The following is a 27,311-nucleotide window of genomic DNA, read 5'->3' on the forward strand; positions in this document are numbered from 1 at the left end:
TTTTCTCCTTTATGGATTTAAAATGGCAATGACTTTGGCCAACAGAAAGGTGCTAGTATGGTTCGTGTGTTCGTTTAGCCCACTATGACTAATAAAGATCGAAAAATCGGCCAGTTGGGCTGCAAAGAATTCAAAATAATGAAGAGTATGAAAACTATGAAATGATACTCAAGGAATTATACAGTAACAAAAGTCCAAAACAGACAGAAACTGCATAAAACTTGGATTTTGTCCGTATTTCTGTCCATGTTTATAGATAACAGTGTGTTACAGTGTCAGAAAGTCTATTAGAGATTGCTGAAGCAAGTATGTGAGTGTGAAGTTTATGCATGCAGTTAGCACCATGCTAATTGGTGGGGTATAAGCTTCCGTTAGTTCGCTACAGTAGCCTTGTAGCTCGTGTGAAACCATAAAAGCCAACTTCAGACACCTCATCTTGGCTAATCGACTATTTTTGCTACAAAAAAAAGAATTCAAAATAATGAAGAGCATCAAAACTATGAAATGATACACAAGGAATTGTACAGTAACAACCATTCACCAATAGAAAGTGACTCTCTTGAGCAGCTGCACATGAGCCTAAGGTCACCATGCTCAAAGCCAAGAGTGGGAAAGAGGAGTATGAAGCCCCCCAGCATCGGGCTGTGGAGCAGTGGAGCTGTTTTCTCTGGAGTGATGGAGCTCCAATACCTTTGGGATGAGTTGGAGTGATCCAGAACTGACCATCCAACATCAATACCTGACCTCACTAGTGCTCAATCAAATCCTCACAGCAATGTTCAACATCTAGTGTAAAACCTTCCTAGAAGAGTAGAGGCTGTTACTGCAGCACAGACTCACTATTAACACCCTGCACTTCAGAAGAAACGCTGGACAGTCTACAAACCTCTGGATGTATACTGGTGTACATCACTGTAATGTTCAGTCCCAATGCAGCCCATCTCAAACATATCTGTCCGGCTAAATAAGCCAGGTTTGCTTCAGAGCGCTCACCTGGAGAACATAGTCCAGGACGATGTGACGGAAGCACTTGCGTGTTGCGGTGAGGATATAGGTGGCCTCCTCCACTTCGTGCTGCTTGTTCCGTGGTGCCTGAGCATTCCTGATCAGCGCAGCTTCCTTCTCCTCACTCACTTTATCAAACTGCTTCTTCGCCTCCTTAAACTTCCGCAGGTCCCTGTGGGTCACAGAAAACACCACAGCTGCTAAACAAAGCCTGCATCACTAAACCAAAGCAACACAAGCCACAGATGAAAAGGTCATGCAGCCCTGTATGCATAAATTAGCATAGCAAAACTTATATTACTGAATTAAAGTGATATTTTTGTAAAATATAGAAACTTTTTTCCACCCTTACCCCAGATGGAGCTGAGCTAGCAGAGTTGCATCAGCAGTCATAGTTTGTGACTTAAAGAATGTTATGGTTTTGAAATTTTAAGCATTTTAAAGTACTTTAAGTAGTTTGTGGGACTCCAAAATAGACAGAAACTGCATAAAACTGTTCGTTTAGCCCACTATGACTAATAAAGATTGAAAAATCGGCCAAAGTATTTAAAAATAATGAAGAGTATCAAAACTATGAAATGATACTCAAGGAATTATACAGCAACAAAAGTCCAAAACAGACAGAAACTGCATAAAACTTGGATTTTGTCTGTATTTTTGTCCATGTTTATAGATAACAGTGTGTAATAGTGTCAGAAAGTCTATTAGAGATTACTAAACATATCTACAGTTTGAAGCTAATGGCATATAATGCTATTTGTATTTGTGATTTTGACGAACAGAAATGTGCTAGTATGGTTCGTGTGTTCGTTTAGCCCACTAAGACTGATAAAGATCGAAAAATTGGCCAATTTGGCTGCAAAGTATTCAAAATTATGAAGAGTATCAAAATTATGAAATGATACTCAAGGAATTATACAGCAACAAAAGTATTAAACAGACAGAAACTGCATAAAACTTGGACTTTGTCTGTATTTCTGTCCGTGTTTATAGATAACAGTGTGTTACAGTGTCAGAAAGTCTATTAGAGATTGCTGAAGCAAGTATGTGACAGTTTATGCATGCAGTTAGCACCATGCTAATTGGTGGGGTATAAGCTTCCATTAGTTCGCTACAGTAGCCTTGTAGCTCCAGTGTGAAAACATGCCAACTTCAGACACCTCATCTTGGCTGAACGACCACATTTGGGGTAAGAGGGAGGCTTTAAATGTGACTTTTCCCTAAAATATTCCTTCAAGTTTTAATTACTGCGATATTTATTTCCATAATTTGCTAGGTGGAGTGCAAGTGCAACAACTCTCATGTTTCGGCTTACTTACTCTTTCACAAACGTCTGGAGCTGCGACTTTATTGACCGCTGTGCTTGGTCAAATAAAATCTGCAAATGGAAAGAATTAGGTCAGAGCAGCTGGCGCTTCTGTCCCACACGACAAGTAAACAACATTTACAACGACTGAATCAGTGCAAGAGGGTCATGTCCAGAGTTAATCTGGGAATAAGTGATGCCCGTGTTGGTCAAAGAACTATGTGAGGAATGTGTGTTTGTTCAGTGTTTTAACCCAATAAGAGAGTGTGTGTGTGTGTGTGTGTGTGTGTGTGTGTGTGTGTGTGTGTGTGTGTGTATGATATACCACACTCTGCACTTTAAGATCATGTGCTCTGCTCCACTCAATGAGGACTTTAACCGCAGGTCAGCTGATTCTACTGCAGATCTGAACTCTGACTCACTGCTTTCCAGAGCAAACTCTGCTCTCTGCACACGCACAGCTGCTCCTATAGCTCGTCAGGACGCGGGTGGCAAACATACGTCCCATATGTATTACATACATACAGTACAAGTACTTACGTGTACTGATATACTCCATGTGTATTATTTGTGTAATTATCTATAAGCAATAATAATATGTCTCATATGTATATATGTATATATATATCGCTGTTGTCGGAACAAAACCTTGTATCTCCAAAATGGTAACTTTACAGGAAAAGGAAAAAACCTGCTTTACTTTCAATGGAAGTCAATGGAACCAGAATTTTTTCCAAGTCATTTTGAGTCGCTTCTTTTAGTTCATTCATCAAGAAATTTACGAACAATGTAAAGGACAAGTATTTTTAAATTATGTCAAACTGAAAAACATCAAAAATGGAGATAAAAGGTTTTCTTCTGACAACAGCGACATACAAGTACTTATATGTAACCATATAGGTTATTTGTATTATTATATATGCAAGTAAATATACATACTGATATACCCTATATTTATTTTTATATGTGTAAGCATCTATACACAATAATATGTCCCATGTGTACTGTATATATGCAAAAACGTACATGTAACAATGTCCTATATGCATTATTATATGTCTATATATTATAATATGCCATATTCTATTACACATATATGTATGTGCATGTAATAATAATAGTAATAATAATAATAATATGTAATCATCTAAATGTACTAATAATGTCCCATGTGTGTTATATATTATGAAAGTCACATTTTATCTCTCTCACTCTCTCTCACTCTTTCAGTCTCACTCTCTCCCACCCTCTCTGTCTCACTCTCACTGTCTCACACTCTCTTTCTCTCATTCTCACTCTCATTCTATCTCTCACTCTCCCTCGTTCGCACTCTCACTCTATCTCACTCTCTCACCCTCTCTCACCCCCACTCTCTCACACTCTCTCACACTCTCTCACCCACTTTCACCCACTCTCACCCACTCTCACCCACTCTCTCACCCACTCTCTCACCCACTCTCACCCACTCTCACCCACTCAGTGTGGTTCTCTTACTGTATGGTAGTTGATCATTTCCTGTAGACTCTCTGCAAACTTGGTCAGACTGGACTGTAGAGAGACAAACACAAACACACACGCGTTAGGATCCACACAAACAGTGCTACAACACAATAAACACTGCCTGTCCAACATCTGGTGACACCCAGCTAAATGAAACACCTGACAAAGCCCTATCTTGAGATTTTTATCTCCTTTTTTAGGAAACTGCATCCCTTTGTTGTGATGTCAGCACTCTTCAGCACTCAAACCAAACACCAAATAAAACTATGTTTTGGTCAATCGAGTCGTGTATTCAGCGTTATTTGGCTGCTCAGCCTGCCCAAAACTGAATCCACCCAAAGGGTCAGCATATAAACAGCTGCATGCAGAGGTTTGAACACCCCCAGACAAAAGATATGTTTTGTTGAGTTTCTAAGTGAAAATATGTTAAAATATGTCTCTAAAGGGAGCAAACTGAAATACGGCAATTTATGAAGATTTTGTGCAATTTCTATTTATTTGCCTAGACAAACCTTTTATCTCCATTTTTGACCTTTTTCAGTTTTTGACATAATTTGAAAATGCATGTTGCCCTTTATATTGTGTGTGAATTTCATGATGAATGAACCAAAAGAAACGGCCCAAAATTACTCTGAAAAACGTCTGGTTCCATTGACTTACATTAAAAGTAGAGTAGGTTTTTTCCTTCTCCTGTAAAGTTATCATTTTGGAGGTTTTCTTCCAACTATATCTCACTTGTAGCTTATATAGTTCTAAGCTACCAATTTTATCTATATCACACTATAATAGCAAAAATAAAACATTACTGAGAACGTAGTAAGAACGTAAACAGAAGGTTAGCTGTCCCCAAACTTTTGACAGGCAGCGTATCACAGCCAGGAGTGACCTAACAGACCAGCAGACAGCAGCGGAAAACAGTACTGAATCATAAAGGCCTTGAATTCTTGTAGCAGACGTACAGGGAAAGGCTCTGCTGGTTTACATAGCTCACTTACAATGGATCACAGTCACAATGGAGCTTTCACAGCAAAGGCATTCTTTCTGAACGCAACATCTCAGGGGAGAAGCAGTCAAGGAAATACGCAGACGGGAATGCTGGAGGCAGCTGTGTGAGAATCTCAAATACAAACACCAAACATCTCCTCACAGCAGGAGGCTGGAACACAGAGCTGCACAGTACGGAGCAAATTCAACAGCAGATTGAGATGATACTGCTACAGACTGCTATTACAATAACTCATTAAAGAATCCTCGAGGAAGTTAAAGGCTGACCTACATTATTTTTGAACAAAATTATTTATGCTGATGGAGCAGGTGACTGCCCTGATTCATCAAAACACACAGTAAAACACTGTGACTGGTTAGATGGCTTATTTGTATACAGTGGTGGACAGTAACGAAGTAAATGTAATTCGTTTCTGTACTTTCTGTTTTTTCCTGTATCTGTACTTTACTGAAGTTTTTCCATTTTGGGTGACTTTTTACTTTTACTCCACTACATTTCAAACTCAGACATCTCACTTTTTACTCCACTACATTATGAGAAATCTGTCGCTCCTTTTGGTTTATGTGTGTATAAAAACGTAACATGTCAAAACAAAAGAAGAGCAAAGCAAGAACACCAATCAGGGCACAGCGGTCACTTTGTTTTGAGCTTGTTTTGACCTGTTGGTCATACCGACCCAGTGCAGCACACAGTTCAACATCAGTGCAGCAGAGTAAAATGTTGGGAGAGTCTATTCAACATAAATGATGAACTAACCTAACTTTGTGTAAACAGACCACAATATAGAAATATGTAGACATATGCAGTTGTGACTGACGTGTCTTTTTCTGAATTTATATAAACACAATTTCATTTTATAGTAAAAACGCACTTCGTCATATTCTTCATAACTTTCATATTACATAAGCTACATTCTAAAGGTGGGGGTCGTATGAGAGCTGTAACTGTCTTCTTTCCAGTCAAATAGATGGGTGATGTAATTTTAAACCCTTAAAAGAAGCTGAACTCTCAATTTTCTTTTTTCTACTGAAAGTCGACCCATTTTTCCACAAATCTGGGCTATAAACTATAAACAGATGGCGTCTCTTCAGTGACCTGCACTGTACAAATTATTTTTATAAAATAATACAAAGAGCGTCTAAGATTTTTGGCTTTCAGCAGTAAATTGTAAGCATATAGCAATATGTGTGATCATAAAACACGTTCTGTTAATTTGAGGGGAGCTTTTACAAAAAATAAATAAATACATAAAATAAAAAATTTACATTTATTTCACGCAGTAACTGATAAACCCTTTAAACAGCTTGCTAAAAATATTAAATATTAAAATGTATTTTAATATCCTTCAATAAACTTGGAAATATTATACACTTTTTTTTTTTTAATATGTAAAGCACATGAACATGGTGTTGGAGCTCCCATCTACTTTACTCCGATCTAAGAAATCAGAGTGTGCTGTTTACATGACCATTAGAATAATCACTGTATGATAATAACTATAGAAATCATATACTGATCAGATTACTGAGTGCATGTAAAAGCACTCAATGTCATAGCGATGTTGCTATTTTTCTTCAAAAAGTGTAAACTTTGTTTAACAGTTTTTGTGTTATTGTCTCAAAATCAAATAATATCAGTAATGAAACTGTGGTATAACCACAATATTAATCGGTAATAATAATTATCACATAATTGCAGCCTTCTGCTATACCAGCATTGCAGCGGCTAATACTGCACTAACACTTAACCTCTAATTGACCAGGGTATATTTTGGTTTTTCCATCTGAATTTACATGACCAAATCATAAGGCAAATTATTCAGTAACTTCATGAAATTAATGTAAATTTTTATTTTACTTATTTATTTTTTGTAAAAGCTCCCCTCAAATTAACAGAACATGTGTTTTATGATCACACATATCGCTATATACTTACAGTTCACTGCTGAAAGCCAAAAATCTTAGGTGCTCTTTGTATTATTTCATAAAAATAATTTTTACAGTACAGATCACTGAAGAGACGCCATCTGTTTATAGTTTATAGCCCAGATTTGTGGAAAAATGGGTCGACTTTCAGTAGAAAAAAAAACTGAGTTCAGCTTCTTTTATTATAAGGGTTTAAAGCTACATCACCCATCTATTTGACTGGAAAGAAGACAGTTACAGCTCTCACACGACCCCCACCTTTAGAATGTAGCTTATGAAATATGAAAGTTATGAAGAATATGACGAAGTGCGTTTTGGAACCACCGGTGGTCTCAAGCAGTTGAAGAGGTTAAAAAGCGATGTATTGTGCAGCACTGCTGGAAAACTCACTCCCCAGAAATGCCGCTGTGTCAGTGATAAGCAACATTCTTTATTCTGCACTCTTCATCATTATCACTTCTGCAAGGTCACTCACCTCAACGACCTCATCTTTGACCGACTGTTGCGCTAACTCCCGGATGCCGTTCACAAACTGCCTGTTTGCGGTGTTGTAGGCCTTTCCAGCGTCGATCATTCCAATGCACAGCTTCACCAGCTGCACCACACAAGAAGAGGATGAGTAACATGTAGTGCTGGACAATGTATTATCTACAAGGAACTGGCATCAAAAAACAACATTAAATTTTAGTTTTAGTGGTTTTGATAAACATAAAAACAAAATATAATACGCTTGTGGAGATTATGATGTGCTTTCTGTCTCGTTAATATTTATTATTATTTACTGTGTAAGGTTCCCTTTAGCGTTGTTTTAAGGGAAGAAAAAATAGTCCAGTTAAAACAAGTCTGTCAAGTTCGCAAGACATTTTTCCATGTACTCTCTTAAAGATGGTTCTTTAGTAAAGAAAACTGTTCTATATACAACCATAAACACCCAATGAAAAGGTTTAAAAGGTTTAAAGGTTCCCGAAAAGGTTCTTCAGAGAGACAGAGAATGTGCTATAGATGGTTCTACATAAAACCTTTTTGAAAATGGTTCAGTATAGCACCGAAACGGGTTATTTTATTGTTACCATGAGCAGAACGTTTTTTTTGGTGCTATATAGAACCATTTTGAAAAAGGTTTTATATAGAACCCTCGATAGCATAGTCGCTCTGGAGATGAAGATGGTTCTTCAAGGGTTCTTCTGTAAAGAAAATGGTCCTATAGGACCATTTACAACACATTCTCTATCAATCTGAAAAAACCTTTTAATCATTCAAGGGGTTCTTTAGTAAAGAAAATGGTTCTATATAGAACCATGAACCCTCAAAAAAACTTTAAGATTAAAGGGTTCTTTGCATCATGAAAAGGTGATTCAAAAAGGTTCCATACAGAACCATCTACAGCTCGGTCGCCATCCATCTGAAGAACATTTTCATGATGCAAAGAACCCTGAAAAAAACCTTTTGCATGATTAAAGGGTTCTTTGCATCATGAAAAGGTTCTTCAGATGGATGGCGACCGAGCTGTAGATGGTTCTATATGGAACCTTTTTGAAAAGGGTTCTTCTATTGTTACGATACAAGTTTGTTACAGTAGAAGAACCCTTTTTGGTGCTATATAGAACGCTTTCACGATGCAAAGAACCCTTTAATCATGCAAAAGGTATTTTGAGCGTTCATGGTTCTATATAGGACCATTATCTTTACAGAAGAACCCTTGAAGAACCATCTTTTTTAAGGGTGTAGTATATGAACTCAGCCTCTGACCAAACATGCTTTGAACTACTTGTTTTGTTATTAACGGTGGATTTTTGTGAATGTGTGAAAACCAGTCTGGGTCCAGTTTCTTAACTGGTAGAGAGAGTGTTCAGTGTGATGCTCGCTCTACCGTTTAAGAATCATCTTTGTGCTGAGATGCTTTTGGGGAAATCCAGCCCAAGTGGTTTGTTAAAATAGGAAAAAAATAAAGAAAAAACTTCAAGGCAAGTGGCCACTCGAGCCACAGGCTCTGTATTTTTAAAAATGCGAAGTTTTGTGGCCGGGGCGTCGGGCAGTAGGCGATGTCAACTCATGCTCGTAGCTCCAGCCCAAAAAACTAAAGAACCAAATTTCATACACCAAATCTGTCCTGGCTGACGCCTACATTTGGCTTAAGGGGGAAACTGTATATTTGTAAAATTTTATCAGTAAAAAATCAGCAGTCTTGTGTGATCAAACACTAAATTTAGAATAAGATACACTTTCAAACAACTGAAAGCTTCAGACACCAAACGACTGCCTACAATGACTGACTTACAATGACTACAGTCACTGCCACAATCACTGACTTACAATGACTACAGTCACTGCCCACAATCACTGCCTACAACGACTGCATACAGTCACTGCCCACAATCACTGCCTACAACGACTGACTTACAATGACTACAGTCACTGCCTACAATCACTGCCTACAACGACTGCATACAGTCACTGCCCACTATCACTGCCTACAACGACTGCATACAGTCACTGTCCACAATCACTGCCTACAACGACTGCATACAGTCACTGCCCACAATCACTGCCTACAACGACTGCATACAGTCACTGCCCACAATCACTGCCTACAACGACTGCATACAGTCACTGTCCACAATCACTGCCTACAACGACTGCATACAGTCACTGCCCACAATCACTGCCTACAACGACTGACTTACAATGACTACAGTCACCGCCTACAATCACTGCCTACAACGACTGCATACAGTCACTGCCCACTATCACTGCCTACAACGACTGCATACAGTCACTGTCCACAATCACTGCCTACAACGACTGCATACAGTCATTGCCCACAATCACTGCCTACAACGACTGCATACAGTCACTGCCACAATCACTGCCTACAGTCACTGCCCACAATCACTGCCTACAACGACTGCATACAGTCACTGCCCACAATCACTGCATACAGTCACTGCCCACAATCACTGCCTACAATGACTGCCTGCAGTCACTGCCCACAATCACTGCCTACAACGACTGCATACAGTCACTGCCCACAATCACTGCCTACAATGACTGCCTGCAGTCACTGCCCACAATCACTGCCTACAACGACTGCCTACAGTCACTGCCTACAACGACTGCCTACAATGACTGACTTACAATGACTACAGTCACTGCCCACAATCAATGCCTACAACAACTGCCTACAACGACTGCCCACAATGACTACAATCACTGCCTACAGTTACTGCCCACAGTCTCTGCCAACAATGACTGCCTACAATCACTGCCTACAATCACTGCCTTACAATGACTGCCTACAAAGACTGACTACAGTCACTGCCTACAATGACTGACTACAGTCACTGCCTAGTCACTGCCTACAAGGACTGACTAGTCACTGCCTACAATGACTGACTAGACACTGCCAACAGTCACTGCCTACAATGACTGTTTACAATGACTGACTACAGTCACTGCCTACAATGACTGACTACAGTCACTGCCTACAATGACTGATTACAGTCACTGCCTACAATGACTGATTACAGTCACTGCCTACAAGGACTGATTAGTCACAGACTAGTCACTGCTTACAATGACTGACTACAGTCACTGCCTACAATGACTGACTAGTCACAGACTAGTCACTGCTTACAATGACTGCTTACAATGACTGACTAGTCACAGACTAGTCACTGCTTACAATGACTGACTACAATCACTGCCTACAATGACTGCCAACAGTCACTGTCTACAATGACTGCCAACAGTCACTGTCTACAATGACTGACTAGTCACAGACTAGTCACTGCTTACAAAGACTGACTACAGTCACTGCCTACAATGACTGACTAGTCACAGACTAGTCACTGCCTACAACGACTGCATACAGTCACTGCCCACAATCACTGCCTACAACGACTGCCTACAGTCACTGCCCACAATCACTGCCTACAACGACTGCATACAGTCACTGCCCACAATCACTGCCTACAACGACTGCCTGCAGTCACTGCCCACAATCACTGCCTACAACGACTGCCTACAGTCACTGCCTACAACGACTGCCTACAATGACTGACTTACAATGACTACAGTCACTGCCTACAGTCACTGCCCACAATCACTGCCTACAACAACTGCCTACAACGACTGCCCACAATGACTACAGTCACTGCCTACAATCACTGACTACAATCACTACCTACAATGACTGACTAGTCACTGCCTACAATGACTGACTAGTCACTGCCTATAATGACTGACTAGTCACTGCCTATAATGACTGACTAGTCACTGCCTACAATGACTGACTACAGTCACTGCCTACAATGACTGACTAGACACTGCCAATAGTCACTGCCTACAATGACTGTTTACAATGACTGACTACAGTCACTGCCTACAATGACTGATTACAGTCACTGCCTACAAGGACTGATTACAGTCACTGCCTACAAGGACTGACTAGTCACAGACTAGTCACTGCTTACAATGACTGACTACAGTCACTGCCTACAATGACTGACTACAGTCACTGCCTACAAGGACTGATTACAGTCACTGCCTACAATGACTGACTACAGTGACTGCCTACAATGACTGACTACAGTCACTGCCTACAATGACTGACTAGTCACAGACTAGTCACTGCCTACAATGACTGACTAGTCACTGCCTAGTCACTGCCTACAATGACTGACTAGTCACTGCCTACAATGACTGACTACAGTCACTGCCTACAATGACTGACTAGTCACAGACTAGTCACTGCCTACAATGACTGACTAGTCACTGCCTACAATGACTGACTACAGTCACTGCCTACAATGACTGACTAGACACTGCCAACAGTCACTGCCTACAATGACTGTTTACAATGACTGACTACAGTCACTGCCTACAATGACTGATTACAGTCACTGCCTACAAGGACTGATTACAGTCACTGCCTACAAGGACTGACTAGTCACAGACTAGTCACTGCTTACAATGACTGACTACAGTCACTGCCTACAATGACTGACTACAGTCACTGCCTACAAGGACTGATTACAGTCACTGCCTACAATGACTGACTACAGTGACTGCCTACAATGACTGACTACAGTCACTGCCTACAATGACTGACTACAGTCACTGCCTACAATGACTGCCAACAGTCACTGCCTACAATGACTGCCAACAGTCACTGCCTACAATGACTGACAACAGTCACTGCCTACAATGACTGACTAGTCACAGACTAGTCACTGCCTACAATGACTGACTACAGTCACTGCCTACAATGGCTGACTACAGTCACTGCCTATAATGACTGACAACAGTCACTGCCTATAATGACTGACTAGTCACAGACTAGTCACTGCCTACAATGACTGACTACAGTCACTGCCTACAATGACTGATTACAGTCACTGCCAACAATGACTGACTAGTCACAGACAGTCACTGCCTACAATGACTGACTACAGTCACTGCCTACAATGACTGCCAACAGTCACTGCCTACAATGACTGATTAGTCACAGACTAGTCACTGCCTACAATGACTGACTACAGTCACTGCTTACAATGACTGATTACAGTCACTGCCAACAATGACTGACTAGTCACAGACAGTCACTGCCTACAATGACTGACTACAGTCACTGCCTACAATGACTGCCAACAGTCACTGCCTACAATGACTGACTAGTCACAGACTAGTCACTGCTTACAATGACTGACTACAGTCACTGCTTACAATGACTGACTACAGTCACTGCTTACAATGACTGACTACAGTCACTGCTTACAATGACTGACTACAGTCACTGCCTACAATGACTGACTACAATGACTGCTTACAATCACTGACTATGGTCAAGGTTAATGACTGACTACAACGGGTTAAAGGGGGAAAAGTGTCTAATTCTGCTACTCTAAGTCTTGAGTAGCTGTTGCTCTGAGAGGGTTTTATGTGGCTCCGCAGGGCTGGTGCTCTGTCTGCAGCAGTCTGTGTGGGGGATGAGTTGAACTTTCTGAGAGAAGTCGCTGCTGAACTCCTGAAGGCCAGAGAGAATATCCTTCCGTAGCGTGAGAGGGAAGTGACACCAGTGTGGCGTGAGTCACTCAGGGTGGGACTCAAAATACTCCAAACAATGCCCTGGAGTTTTTCATGAGGCAGGATTTCTCAGTAAAGCTGGTTAAATGCAGCCTAAAGTGCGGACTGTCCCATAAGAATCCCCCTTACCTCTTCTTCCTTGACCTCAGGCTTAGGTTTTCTAGCTAATTAAGGAAATCCTGCTTTACTCTCTCTCTCTCTCTCACTTCTTTCTCTGTCTCTCTCTCACTTTCTCCTATCTCCCTCTCTGCCTTGTAGCTGCACGTATTGGCCATTTTATCAGAAACTCCTACCATATAGGTGCTATTTGTACATTGACAGTTACAGACTGTAGCCCATCTGTTACTGCACAATTTAACAGCCCACCACTCCTTTCATCAACAAAAAGGGACCACCATAAGACCACCGCTGAGCAAATAAATATAACGAGTAAATGTGTGTAGGAAGAGGTCTATGAATGTGTGGAGCAGGTTTAGTGGAAAGTGCATGGTCACGTTCCAGAGCCTACCTTATCCAGCTTGGACTCCAACTCACAAACATCTCCTTCCACTTCCTCAATGGTGGCTCTGTTAAAGAGAGGAAACAACACCAGATATTATTATCAGACTTCTTTGGAAGTAAAACACATTGAGCACAATTTTAAACGTCCCCCAACTAAGGCAGCGCAGTGTGATTATATGTGTATGTTTTTCAGTCCTGGTGGAAAAGCGTAGCAGGTGTCTCCCCATGAAGCCCACAGGAACAATTTGTGTCTGATACAGATTCAAATTTAAAAGGAAATTTCACAGATTTCTGCATAACTCAGTGTGTGAGATGTAAACAAAGTGATTCAGAGTGGTTTGGTGTGAAATGGTTCAGATGTCTTTACAGTGGTGGTGATAGGAACCAGGGGTCGCCATGACTACAACACAAATATAGACATTTTATTTACTATCCAGAACCACCAGTGAACCTACACGAGTCTTCTGAGTTTATATGGAATGTTGATGATGGTGAAAAAGTAGCTTTTGATTGGGGACTATTTTGCCCTGCATGTATCACCATGAACCATGTGTGTGTGTGTGTGTGTGTGTGTGTGTGTGTGTGTGTGTGTGTATATATATTATATTATACACATTAGTGCTACAATTTCATGATGTAGGACTAATATAATAACTCCGAAATTACTTGAAAAAAGTTCTGGTTCTATTAACTTCAATTCAAAGTTAAGTAAGTTTTTTTCTCTTGTAAAGTTACTATTTTGGATGTGTATATATATATATATATATATATATATGTATACATGTGCATGTGTGTGTGTGTGTGTGTGTGTGTGTGTGTGTTTTAGCCAAAATCTTCTCAAAACTATCATTACACAGCATCACAGACAGTGTATTCATAACCACAATACATACTAATATTACTATTAATTACGCACAAATTTAGAATAAATCAGAGGTATTCCCCTTTAAGGGGTAAAAAATACCAAAAACCGATAATATTGGCCAATATTTATATTTCATATATTAATTTCATACCCCAGTATTTTTAGTTAAACACCTACTAGGAATACTCGAAAAGAAAAATAGAAAAATAGGAAATACATAAATGATAAAATGTAAAAAAAAAAAAGATTGGAACATAAACTACGATTAGCAATATTAGGAAAAATAACATTTATTTCTGAAAGGTTACCAAAGCAGTAAAACGAATGAAATGCACATCATGTCTTCCTAAATAAAACCGCAAGTCATCAATACTGGCTGATATTATCTGCTAACTGATATATCGGTCAGCCTCTGTCCAAACTGGTGCTGCAGATTCAGTGAGACTGAAGTGTCTCAGAGAGTCCTGGCATGTTTAGTCAAAGCCAAAAGACACTCAAAAGCCAACGTGAGTGAACACAGACTGGCTGCCCGAGGCAGCACAGTACACGACACAGGGAAGCAGGAACGAAGGCGCAGTTACAGCAGCACCGACTGCACGGCAACAAACCTCTCACTCACTCTCCAACACATCAAAGAGCGCGTCCTGCGAACATCCTGCCAAGAGCCGTTTGTTTATACCATCTCCTTCCAAAAATGTCTTAATTAGGAAGAGAAAGCTGAGCGTGTCTGGGACAGAACACACCCACAGCAGCTGATCAGCACAGATAAACAGGATAAATAACTACCTTGCACATTTCAAGATGACGTCTGGAGCCAAATTTAGATATTTCCGTATAAAAAACAAAGCTACATTTAGCTATTTTCCTGAACTACGGACCATTTTTAAAATATTTTTCTGAGGTATGGAGTAATATTTAGCAATTTATCACAACTAGGAAGTAAAACTGTGATATTTATCTGAAGTGTGGAACAATATTTTGATATTCTCCTTAAGTACAAAGCAATATTTTGCTATTTTGCTGACATATGGAACAATATTTCACTATTTTTATTTACTATGGAACAATATTTTGCTTTTTGCAGAAGTATGGAGCAATATTTTGACACCATAACTGAGAAGAGTGTGTATTTTGCACATTAGTCACAGGAAATGTTGGTTAGGTTTCACACATTTGATTGAGCTTGTTTAATAGACTGCACATCATTTCATGAAGCAGGTGCAAATGCCACATGGCTCACAGCTGGCTGAGCAACTACACTCAGAGGACGACGAGGCTTCAGGCTGAAATGACCTGGAAAACATGGCTGGACGAAATACCACCGAAAACTGTCCGGAAACAGAGAGTCAGTCCAGTCAAGCCAACGTTTACTTATGGGAATAAGCAATAAAACTCTTAAAGGGCCCATATGCCACATTTTAGTACTGTAGTTTTCCCCTGAGGTCCAGTTATAGCACTGGTTTATGTACCAAAAAGCCATCATTCATATTTATAACTTTATATATACATATATACACACACACACACACACACACACACACACACATTATATATATAAATATATGTGTGTGTGTGCGTGTATATATATATATATCTCTGACTTTTGCTCAGTCCTGCATGTACATGTGCTGATTCTGATTGGCTGCGCTGTATTGTGCCCCATTTAGAAAGCAGTCAGTCAGTCAGTCAGGATGAACGGGAGGGGCTAAACTCCCGCAGATTGAATATTTTGTGACATTATATAAACAGTGAATTCAAAATAGGCCGTTTTTGCAGACGTATGGACCCGAAGTGTGAACAGCACATTGTTTAACATCAAACCACTTTTTTTTTTTGTTTTCTCAAAAATAGTAAGCGAAATTTGATTTTCAGTGATACGGGCCCTTTTAACTACGGCCTTACACTTCAGACTGCTTTGCTGCCTCAATCCAGTTTGAGGTTTTAAAGGTTTATTATTGGTTATCTGAATCTTTTAGATCAGGGGTCTTCAATTAAAATTCAGTAAGGTCCAGTTAAAGAAAACTTCCTCAAGCGAAGGTCCAGAACATCATAATGTCTAACTTGCATCATGACTCAGTGCCATATACTGTTTACTGAAGTAGCCTAGTAGGTATATCAACATCTTATACAGTCAACAACTGAATGTCAAATCAAATAAAGTACAATTCAGTAACATTTCAACAACATTTATTGTCAGTTTTCTCTTTTTAGAGCACGACGTGTGAAATAACTTCCCTCTGACTCACTTTCTTCTCCGACTGCTGTGTCTCGCCTTGTCCCTCCCCTGTGTGTGCGTCACTCACTCGAGTCTCAGTGCTCATCGTAATGCACAGATCTGATTGGCTGAGTAGCGTCACGTGTGATATTTACAACTCATGCGATTGGTCTGTGAGTCTCCCGGGCCACTAAACCGGCACCGTAATGACTAGAAATGTTACGCCGATTAAAATAGGACCACCCCGTCAAATTAAATAATTCTCCATAGTTTACCGCTTATAGGTCCAGGTCTGCATTGGACAGCATCTGGGTCTGGTCTCGGACCGCGGTCCGCCTATTAGTGACCTCTGTTTAAGATGCTTAAAATTGGTATCGGTCACAAAGCGTTAACACTGGTGAAGGCCTACACAGGACCGGATTCAGCATTCTGCCACTGATTTATAAAGACACGATGCAGATGTTTTTACCATCCTTAACTGCTGGATAAACAAGGGCTTTGCCAAAGTGCTGCAGCAGGAATAATCAATTCACCGTCCTGCTGGGATAGACTGCAGCTGTTTACACAGTGGCCAGTCAGCCACACACATTCTTCACCTAAATACCAGCGATTAGATAAAAAAAATAGAGATTAGATTTGATTCCGAACAGGTTTGCATTCAGGGGTCAGATGTAAATCTCTGCACTGTGCTCCTCCCCAAACGTTTCAAATATTCTGTCAGCACAGGAGCGTCAAAAAACGCTTTGCTGAACTCCAAAAGTGAAAGCTTATCTCGTTTGTTACGCACACTGCAGCGCCGCGTCTGATTACAGCACTGAAAAAGATGACGAAATCAGAGGCAGAGAGAGACCGAGGCGACTGCAGGGACAGTTAACCAGTAACAATAATAATAATCACAATAATAATAATATATGACTAATAATAAACCATTTCATGTAATCATAATTCTCATAACTGTGTATGACTAACATATTTTCCATTAATGCAATTAGACAGAGTGGAAGTAGATAACCTGTTACAGCCTCTCCGCAAAGCACGCTACACCTTGATGGTTCTTCCAGGGTTCTTTAATAAAGATAATTGTTCTATATACAACCATGAACACTCAAAGAACCCTTTGCACGCTTAAATGACTCCTTGCATCATGAAAGCGTTCTTCAGATTGATGGAGAACGTGCTGTAGATGGATCCATATAAATGCTTTTTGAAAAGGGTTCTATATAGCAACAAAAAGGGTTCTTCTAGTGTAACAAGCCTGACACTGTAACAATAAAAGAACCCTTTTTGGTGCTCTATAGAACCCTTTTCAAAAAGGTTTTATATAGAACCATTTTCTTACTAAAGGGCACTTGAAGAACCATCATTTTTAAGTGTGTATATACACCAATCAGGCACGCACTTACTAAAAACTCCAGCAGCACTGCTGAGTCTGATCTACTCGTACCAGCACAACACACACTAACACACCACCACCACGTCAGTGTTACTGCAGTGCTGAGAATGATCCACCACCCAAATAGTACCTGCTCTGTGAGGGTCCATGGGGGTCCTGAACACTGAAGAACTGTATCTGTGACCTATATTTACCAATATATTTACATATTCTGCTCATTGATGTTTTGCTCCACCCATTGATGGTGCAGTTCAAAGGAATGTTTCAACCTGGACTGCTTTCTGAACAAGACACAATACAAGGCAAACCAATCAGCACAGAGCTCATTTACATATATCAGTCTTAAAGGTGCAGTAACAAACAGAAAATGGTCACGTAAAAAGTATTTAGGGGACAAAAAAAAGATAAAAAAGATTAAAAATCACCCTTTAAATTGCAGCTGATTTTCTGGGTGTTGTAAAGAACTACAACACGATCGATGGTGAACTAATTTCAGTGTAATAGTGTTTCAGTGCCCCTAAATAAACACTCAGAACAAAAATCATGACATTTATTACGGTTCTAGCGAAGAGGAACCGTCTTACTCCTGAACATACAAAGCACAATTCCTACATTTCCCAGATTTCCTCTTGGCTCTTTCAGCTGGTGGGGCTGTAGCTAAGTCTACTCCGCATAGACGTCACCACACCTCCACTAGACCCAAAACAGGATGCAGCACTGCTGCACTCAAATCTATCATGAGTCATTAGAAGGGGTGGGTGATATGATATTTTATTGTTAATGTGATAAATGATGTCATGTAGAAACTGTCAGAAAGTCGAAACTGAATCCGTTCCGTGGTGTTCGGGAATGCAGCGTTTAGCCTATGCTAATAACAGCTTAGTTAGCAGGCCAATAATGCCACACATCACAGTACAGCTAAGTGGTCCTAAAATGACTCTTTTAGAGGAAATCTGAGAGCGCAAAGCTGATGCTGTTGGAGTGAAAGCTGAAATCAACCGTGCGACTGTCATGCTTAGTTTTTCTGAGGTTTTTCCTGGCTCTGATTTTCCCTCTTTCTATCAGCGCCACCTATCGGTGAGCTCCCACAAACGTGTGTTTATTTAGCCATTCAGACGTGGAAGAGAAATTTGACACGTCATAATTCTGACATGCCACACTGCGGTATACTTTATTACCGCCAAAGTGACTGGAACTCATTCTTTCCGTGGACACTACGAACAACAACATCACCGTTGAAGAAGAAAATCTGAGGTAGAAGATCTAAACATGCTTTAGCAAAGAGTGTTCACTTGATAACATTACAAAAAAGCCAAACATGACCAAACATGACCATTCACCTTTAAATATTTTTAGTATATTTTAATAATCCTGTTATAATACAGAGGAAGGTTTTGCTCACTGAGTGTGTTTACATGCACTTACTAATCTGATAGCTGCAGAAAATCTGATTTTGTCACTAATCTGATCGTGTTTACATGCACTGTGGTAATCAGATAACGGGGAAACTCTGGATCTACATGAGTCAGACAGTAATCAGATTTCTAAAAAAGAAAATGAAGAAAATAAACTCACAGAAGACGACGTGACGTAAACATAACGTAAAACTCAAACTTCATGTCGCGAATTTTTTTTAAAATATCGCACCACTTTAGCTGAAAATATGAACATCCATCATCTAGAAGATGAAGAATATTTATATCCCTCGTTTCGTCAAGCATGTAGTCGGTTTCATCGTCGCTCCAAAAGTGTTTTGCTGCAAATGCTGCTTGCTCATTTCCGGTACCACAGTCTGCTCTGCACATGTGCAGGCTGAGAAATCCGAAAGAAATCAGAGTAAGAGTTTACATGCGCTGAGAAATCTGACTACCGAGTTCAAATCCAGCCTCTTTTTGTCAGATTTCTTAATCAGATTTTGTAGACTTTCTCTGATCTAAGAAATCAACGTATGCTGTTTACATAACCACTTGAATAATCATATAACCGCAGAAATCTGATTATGATTGGATTATTGGGTGCATGCAAACATACTCACTGATGCTATGATAGGACATTCTGGAAGTTTTGAGATTCCTTGGTTTGATTGGCGTCTGAAGTTTGATTCTTTAGATTTAGGAGCTGCGAGGCTAATGTAGCTAACAAGCAATGGAAGCCTGCAAGCCACATTCCTAAACCATCACTCACTGGTCATGAACCACGTTATTGAGGTCAGAACTGTACATCTGGCACCAGTAACAAAGGCCAAGACAGAAGACAGACACTGGCATCACCTCTGTAGGAGAAAGCTTGGAAAACTGCCCAAATACTAGGCATAGCTGACAGGGTGCTAAAACTTTAAAACCACAAAACGCTCTTGGCACGTTCATTAACAATGTTCAGAACTCACACAGCCAATTTAATGATTACTGGAATTTATATATCATGTTTTATATCATGTTTTAGACTCCAGTCCTGGTGGGTCACAGCACTGCAGACTCCTCAAACATACCTGATTCAGCTCATTAGTTAATTATCAAGGTCTCAGTGAACTGAATTTAACACATAAGACGAAGGAAAGAGCCGATCTCTGCTGAGCTGTGGAACCCAGTTTAACCTGCTTGCTTTATATGCAAGCACACTGCAGCACATCTATACACAAACAGATGCAAAGGATGAAGGAGTTCCCCAAGGCTCTATACTCGGCCCTCTTTATTTCACTAGATCACACTATTATAGCGTCGCTTTTTTAATTTTATTTCATGCAGTATGCAAACATTCTTAGTTTCAAAACACACTGATCACTTCCCAGTCCATACAATCCTGATTCAGAGAGTAATTCAACCTATTTTGAAGTCATTGTTTTGTGTAAGGCGTTTACATACATCTACTAATTGTAGCTATAGCAGTTTTGCTCTGCCCATTCGTGCTGAAGTTAGGACTGTTTTTACACTGCTTTTTGACCGTGGCAGCCAATCATAACAGAGGACACTTACATACACCGATCAGGCATAACATGATGACCACCTCCTTGTTTCTACGCTCATTGTCCATTTTATCAGCTCCACTTACTATATAGGTGCACTTTGTAGTTCTACAGTTACAGACTGTAGTCCATCTGTTTCTCTAATACTTTGTTAGCCCCCTTTTACCCTGTTCTTCAGTGGTCAGGACCCCCATGGACCCTCAGAGCAGGTACTATTTGGGTGGTGGATCATTCTCAGCACTGCAGTAACACTGACATGGTGGTGGTATTTTGTGGGTGTTGTGCTGGTGCGAGTGAATCAGACACAGGAGTGCTGCTGGAGTTTTAAACACTGTGTCCACTCACTGTCCACTCTATTAGACACTCCCACCTTGTCAGTCCACCTTGTAGATGTAAAGTCAGAGACGATAGCTCATCTGCTGCTGCAGTTTGTGTTGGTCATCCTCTAGTCCTTCATCAGTGGACACAGGACGCTGCCCACAGGACGCTGTTGGCTGGATATTTTTGGTTGGTGGACTATTCTCAGTCCAGCAGTGACACTGAGGTGTTTAAAAACTCCAGCAGCACTGCTGTGTCTGATCCACTCAGACCAGCACAACACACACCAACACACCACCACCACGTCAGTGTTACTGCAGTGCTGAGAATGACCCACCACCCAAATAGTACCTGCTCTGTGAGGGTCCATGGGGGTCCTGACCACTGAAGAACAGGGTAAAAGGGGGCTAACAAAGTATCAGAGAAACAGATGGACTACAGTCTGTAACTGTAGAACTACAAAGTGCACCTATATAGTAAGTGGAGCTGATAAAATGGACAATGAGTGTAGAAACAAGGAGGTGGTCATCATGTTATGCCTGATCGGCGTATATCAGTCTTAAAGACTGATGTTTAATTTTAGGGGGAGAAGTTTGTCATGTAAAGATGAATTATGACTGTTTTTAGTACACAAAACCACACAAACACTATAAGAGGATCTCCTGGGAAAACCTAAAGTACTTAAAGATAAATGTAGCATTTGGATAAAACAAGTCAAAGTAAACTAAGACCATCACTGAGTTTTATCATGCCTTATGCAAAGCTCACACTACTTCACTTTCTAAGATGAGGACCTGCAGCGAACCCGCAACTATTCTTCAGCTTAAGTTATTCCTGTTACTTTCACATCACATTTTCACATCTGTATTTTCGAGATACAAAGACATATTAGTGTAATACAGCGCAGTCCAGAAGTCTCAGAGCACGAGTACAAAATATATTATCAGCATAATTTGAGTGAACAGTAGAAATTTTAACATGAATCCCAGAATTTCTTAGTATTAGTCCCACTTTTTGCTTTAATGACAACTCACACTTGAGCTGGCGCACACTGTGACAAAGGCCTCCGATCAGTAAGCCAAATCCACCTAAGAGTCGTCTGAACACGAACTTGAGTAGAAGAGATAAGACTAAAAAAACTGACCTTTTTGTACAAAAAGGCCAATTTCACAAATTTGCTTAAATTCGAATATTGACCTAGAAACAGTGCAGAATCTTGAATACTTTTGCTTTTTTACATCATAATTTTTCTTCTTTTTGTCATAAATTTTCAAAATTCTAAAATTTCCAAAATTCTATTCTTTATTATTTGCAAAATAAAATGAAAACAATCCTACACCTTCAAAGTGGTCTCAGACTGCTGGGCCCCACTGTACATTAATAAGCATTTCAAGGGGGGCTCCCGAGTGGCGCAAGCGTCTAAGCGTTGGCCCTCTCATCAGGAGACCGCGAGTTCGATCCCTGGTGATGCTACAGCCGTCCGTAGCCAGGAGTCCGAGAGAGCACAACTGGCCTCGCTCTCTCTGGGTGGGTGGGATGGCTGCCTTTCTCCCCCCATCACTCACTCAGCGCAATGCTGGTCAGTGCAGGCGTCTGTTAGCTGACATAACAGATCTGGTGGTTGGCGCTTTCCTCCGAGCGCGTTCGGCTGTCCAGTGACGTTGCGTGAGCGGCAGCTCGAAAAGATGCGGTGGTTGGTTTCACAGGTCTCGGAGGAAGCCTGTGTTAGCCTCGCCCTCCTAGCGTTGATAGCATCGTGTGATTGGGGGAGTCCTAACTAGCGGGTGGAATTGGAGATGACTAAATTGGGGAGAAAATCGGGTAAAAAATAAATAAATAAATAAATAAATAAGCATTTCACAACTTCACAGAATCCGAAAAATCTGTAATATATCTAAAATATATCTAAAACTGTAGGCTTCATATAACCCGTCCTGCTGGTAAACCGATCATAAACACTGCAGTTCATTATGATTGTGTCCATGCCCTTTATATCACACTGTCTGTCCACCTGATGTTATTCTGTGTGCTCATTCAACCTTTATAACCTTATCAGGCTAATTAAGTCCGTGATAAAGTGCACTTAAAGGGGAATTCCAGCAATGTGTGCAAACTTCTGAATAATTAGGTCCTCGAGAAGTGAACAGAGTCATTCAGAGTGGGTTTGATGTGAAATGGTTCAGATCTCTTTACAGTGGTGGTGATAGGAACCAGGGGTCGCCATGACTACAACACAAATATAGACATTTTATTTACTATCCAGAACCACCAGTGAACCTACACGAGTCTTCTGAGTTTATATGGAATGTTGATGATGGAAAAAAAGCAAAAAATCTGAAAAAATATGTTTTCTTTGGGGACTATTTTGCCTCACAGCACCCTGCATGTATCCCTCCACCATGAATGGAATTTAAGGTCAAAATCTTCTCAAAACTATCATAAAACAGTGTCTCAGACATCAGGCAGTGAATTCATAACCATTTCATGTAGTAACTTTCTGTGAAGAGCTTTTAGAGGTGGACGTCTGGTTCCTATCACCACCACTGTGAACAATTCTGACTCAGTAAGTTTATCTAGAACAGAGCGTTTCACACCAAACCACTCTGAACAACTCTGTTTACATCTTAACCATTTAATTATACCTAAATTTTGAAAAATCGGCGGAGTTCTCTTTTAAGGGTTATGAAAGTGGAATATGGGTTAAATGCAGACTCCACATTTGTACATTAGCTCGGCTGCACTGAAGCAACATTTTTGTTCTGTTTTCCAGAGAAAAGGTTGACGGAGGGTTGTGAAAGTGCTGACGTGGAGTGTGTGGAGGAGAAAAGCTGGCCATTGCTTCACGGCTCAAATGCTGGAGCTAATCCAACACATGTCTGAGTAACGAGCAGAGTCAGAGAGAGAGAGAGAGAGAGAGAGAGGGAAGGAAGGAGAGGGAGGAAGTTTCACTAATGAAGGAACTTCAGCACCGTTCATTAACCCTCTAACACACATATCTGCTTCTCGAATCAGAAACAGATGAGAGAAAAACTATTCAAGGGTCAAGCGTAGCTGATCAGCCGAGGCGTGATTGATATCTGAAGTTTGCTTCATTAGTTTTAGCACTGGAGCCAAAGGCTATGCAGCTGACGCGTAATGGAAACTTGTATACTACAAGCAGTTCTGTAAACATAAACAGACTTGCATATGTGGTTTCTGACCCTGCTGACATACTGTTTTCTGTAAACAAGGACAAAATAATTCGCTAAAAACTACTCTTTTCAAACTGCTGCTACCAAAACGTCGGTGGACAGTTCAACACGCTTTGAGGAGAACACTAAACACCAACTCTACCAAGTCATTCTTATGAAACTGCCTCAGAACCAGGGTTATTAGAGTTTGGAAAGTTTCATTAGTTTTATTTAGTTTGTTTTAAGGGTGAATTACTAGTTTCAGTTTCATTTATTATTATTTGGTTTATTATTATTATGATGATGATGAACGCTGTGACAGCAGATGAAATCAATTTACACAGCAGGCTGAGCTCAGTTCAGACCAAACGCAGAACAGATTCTCTTCTAAACCCTCATTCACACACTGAGGAAACTAAAACTAAAGCTTTTTCTCAGTTTTACTTCGTGTTAGTAATTTTTGCAGGGCATAGTTTTAATGTAATGTTTGTTTACATTTTTTTTACTGCTAGTTTTAGCTTTTGCAATAGTTTTATAGTATAATTTAAGTATAAACTATACTATACAGTTTAAGTATAATACCTCTGCTCAGAACATTTTCATAAATATTTGAGTATCATAAGCATCTTGCAAGAAAAAAAAATCATTTAATAAATTTAGTATTTAGTAGATCAAGGAGCTCTATATGATATGGCAAAAAAAATTCTATTTTAAAGTTTTTTGGCAGTGTGTTTCTCAGTACCAACATTTTTATCATGTTTTAATAGAAAAGAATGAGTTTGTATTACTATTAACTGTTTGACCTCTTTACTTTGATGTTTTCCTTGTAAACTGTAAGGATGCAAACCAAATCACCAAAACGTTCTGTGGACAGTTAATGAGGGTTATATAGTAAAAAATATAATATATAAAATATTGTTTACAGATTCAAACCTTCAAACTGTGTTGCGGTGATGAGAATTTAGAAAACTGTTACTAAAAATCAATTTAATATCAATGAAATTACTCAGGTTTATTCTTAATTATTCAACCTGGCATCACTGTTTGCATATCTTATAAAAAAAAAAAACATAAAACGCAAAAATTATGGAAAAAAGTTTGATTGTATGCAGTGAAGTTGATGAAGCCAATGAAAATGCTAATGACACACTGCTCTTTCCACTTGCTCTGGACCACGGAGCGCTGTGGAGACACCATCACGTCTTGGCTGATGGACTTCATTAAGGGAAAACTGCACAGATCTGATTTCTCTGATTACCAAACTCTCTCTTTAACTCTCTGACTTAAAAGCAGGCTAATAGTCCAATGTAGGCTAGATCAGTAAAACCCAAAGCTCAATGGAAGATTTAGAAAAGTGAGCCAGCTGTGAGACCACATCACACTGAGAAGTCAGAATCAGAATCCAACTGTGTCAGATCCAAACCCTGCAGGCTTGACCTAAGGGATTTTAGGAATAACAACATTTTCCCAGTTGGGATCCCTCACCACCACCGCCCCCCCAATATCGTATCTTAACATATTTCTCAAGCATATTCAAACAAAAACATCCTGAAGAGCAAAACATATGCTGCTCAAAAACAGAAGGGAATGCCAGAGTGTGCATTTCTCCTGCTAGAAGAAACAAACAAGGCTGTAGTGCACTGGAACGAACCTCCTACATTCCTCATGCGCTGCATGTTTGGTGGAGGGTGGAGCTAAAATTATACCCCAAAAAAATGCAGGAACAGGAAGGTGTGACTTGTGCTTGGCTCACAGTTTCACATTGTTTCCCTGATCTAGCGGGCGGCGCTAATCTGACAGAAATACCCTGAACGCGGGGTCGGCGTCAGCTCTGGATCCAGTTTAAACTGACAGTAATTCTATTAAGACTGCAAAAAAACATTAAAATGTGACATGATCTGAACTGAAATGAACCAAATTCGAAATAAAACCCTTCCCCTCCAGACATGTCGCCCTGAAAAGGGGGCAAAAGGAGATCAGTGTCCAGCTGAAATGATAAATAAATAGTGTCCACATCACTCATTCACTGAGATGGCATTTGGAGTGGTCTGATGAATTGCTTTGTGGCAGAAAACTTACAGAGTCAGGTGTCTTTACAGTGGTGGTGATAGGAACCAGGGGTCGCCATGACTACAACACAAATATAGACACTTTATTTACATTTTCATTTTTACATTTTCGGCATTTGGCAGACGCTCGTATCCAGAGCAACTTAGTTTGATCATTTTATACAGGTAGGCGAAGGTAGTGTTAGGAATCTTGCCCAAGGACTCTTATTGGTATAGTATAGGGGGCTTGAATCCCGGCCTACAGCATAGAAGGCAGAGGCGTTACCCACTATACTATACCAACCACTACCCACTATACTATACCAACCACTACCCACTATACTATACCAATCACCGGTATAGTACAGCGGTATTTACTATCCGAAACCACCAGTGAACCTACACGAGTCTTCTGAGTTTATATGGGATGTTGATGATGGTGAAATCTGGAAAATCTGAAATAATAAGTTTTCTTTTGGGGACTATTTTGCCTCACAGCGCCCTGCATGTATCTACTATGAATGGAATTTAAGGTCAAAATCTTCTCAAAACTATCAGAAAACAGTGTCTCAGGCAGTGAATTCATAAACATTTCATGTAATAACATTCTTTGAGGGAGCTTCTAGAGGTGGACGTCTGGTTCCTATCACCACCACTGTGAACAGTTCTGACTCGGTAAGTTTCTTTAGAACAAAGCATTTCACAACAAACCACTCGGAACGACTTTTTACACCTAAACAAATTAATTATGCAGAAATTTTGAAAAATACATAGAATTTCTATTACTTGATTTCAAACTGCAGTCAAACTCTTTACTGGCAATGACAGCAATGCTGGTAACAGCATCATTTTAGCTTTGTATTATCCTACAGCTTTCTTGTTATGAAAATAAATCGCTTTGTGAGGTCACAAAAAACACATTTCCGCCTTACAGCAGTTCAGCCCCGCCCACTCACACAGAACTTATAAGGAGGGTTTCAGGCTAGACTGCTTTCTGAATGAGGCACAATCCA

General features: G+C 40.1%; 1 protein-coding gene across 2 annotated transcripts in view; it reads right to left on the bottom strand.

Moving 5' to 3' along the window:
• LOC118819560 (arf-GAP with coiled-coil, ANK repeat and PH domain-containing protein 2-like) overlaps positions 1 to 27,311 on the bottom strand; it is a 96,894-nt gene that overhangs the window by 54,848 nt on the left and 14,735 nt on the right. For both annotated transcript variants that reach the window (XM_036587416.1, XM_036587415.1), the window contains exons 2-6: positions 13,335 to 13,392; positions 7,218 to 7,337; positions 3,806 to 3,859; positions 2,325 to 2,383; positions 994 to 1,177 (exon numbers count right to left, since the gene is read on the bottom strand). In XM_036587416.1, the coding sequence (XP_036443309.1) occupies positions 994 to 1,177; positions 2,325 to 2,383; positions 3,806 to 3,859; positions 7,218 to 7,337; positions 13,335 to 13,392 (475 nt within the window). The remainder of the gene's footprint in view (positions 1 to 993; positions 1,178 to 2,324; positions 2,384 to 3,805; positions 3,860 to 7,217; positions 7,338 to 13,334; positions 13,393 to 27,311) is intronic.

This window comes from Colossoma macropomum, unplaced genomic scaffold (assembly GCF_904425465.1).
Source record: "Colossoma macropomum unplaced genomic scaffold, Colossoma_macropomum, whole genome shotgun sequence".
Lineage (NCBI taxonomy): Eukaryota > Metazoa > Chordata > Actinopteri > Characiformes > Serrasalmidae > Colossoma > Colossoma macropomum.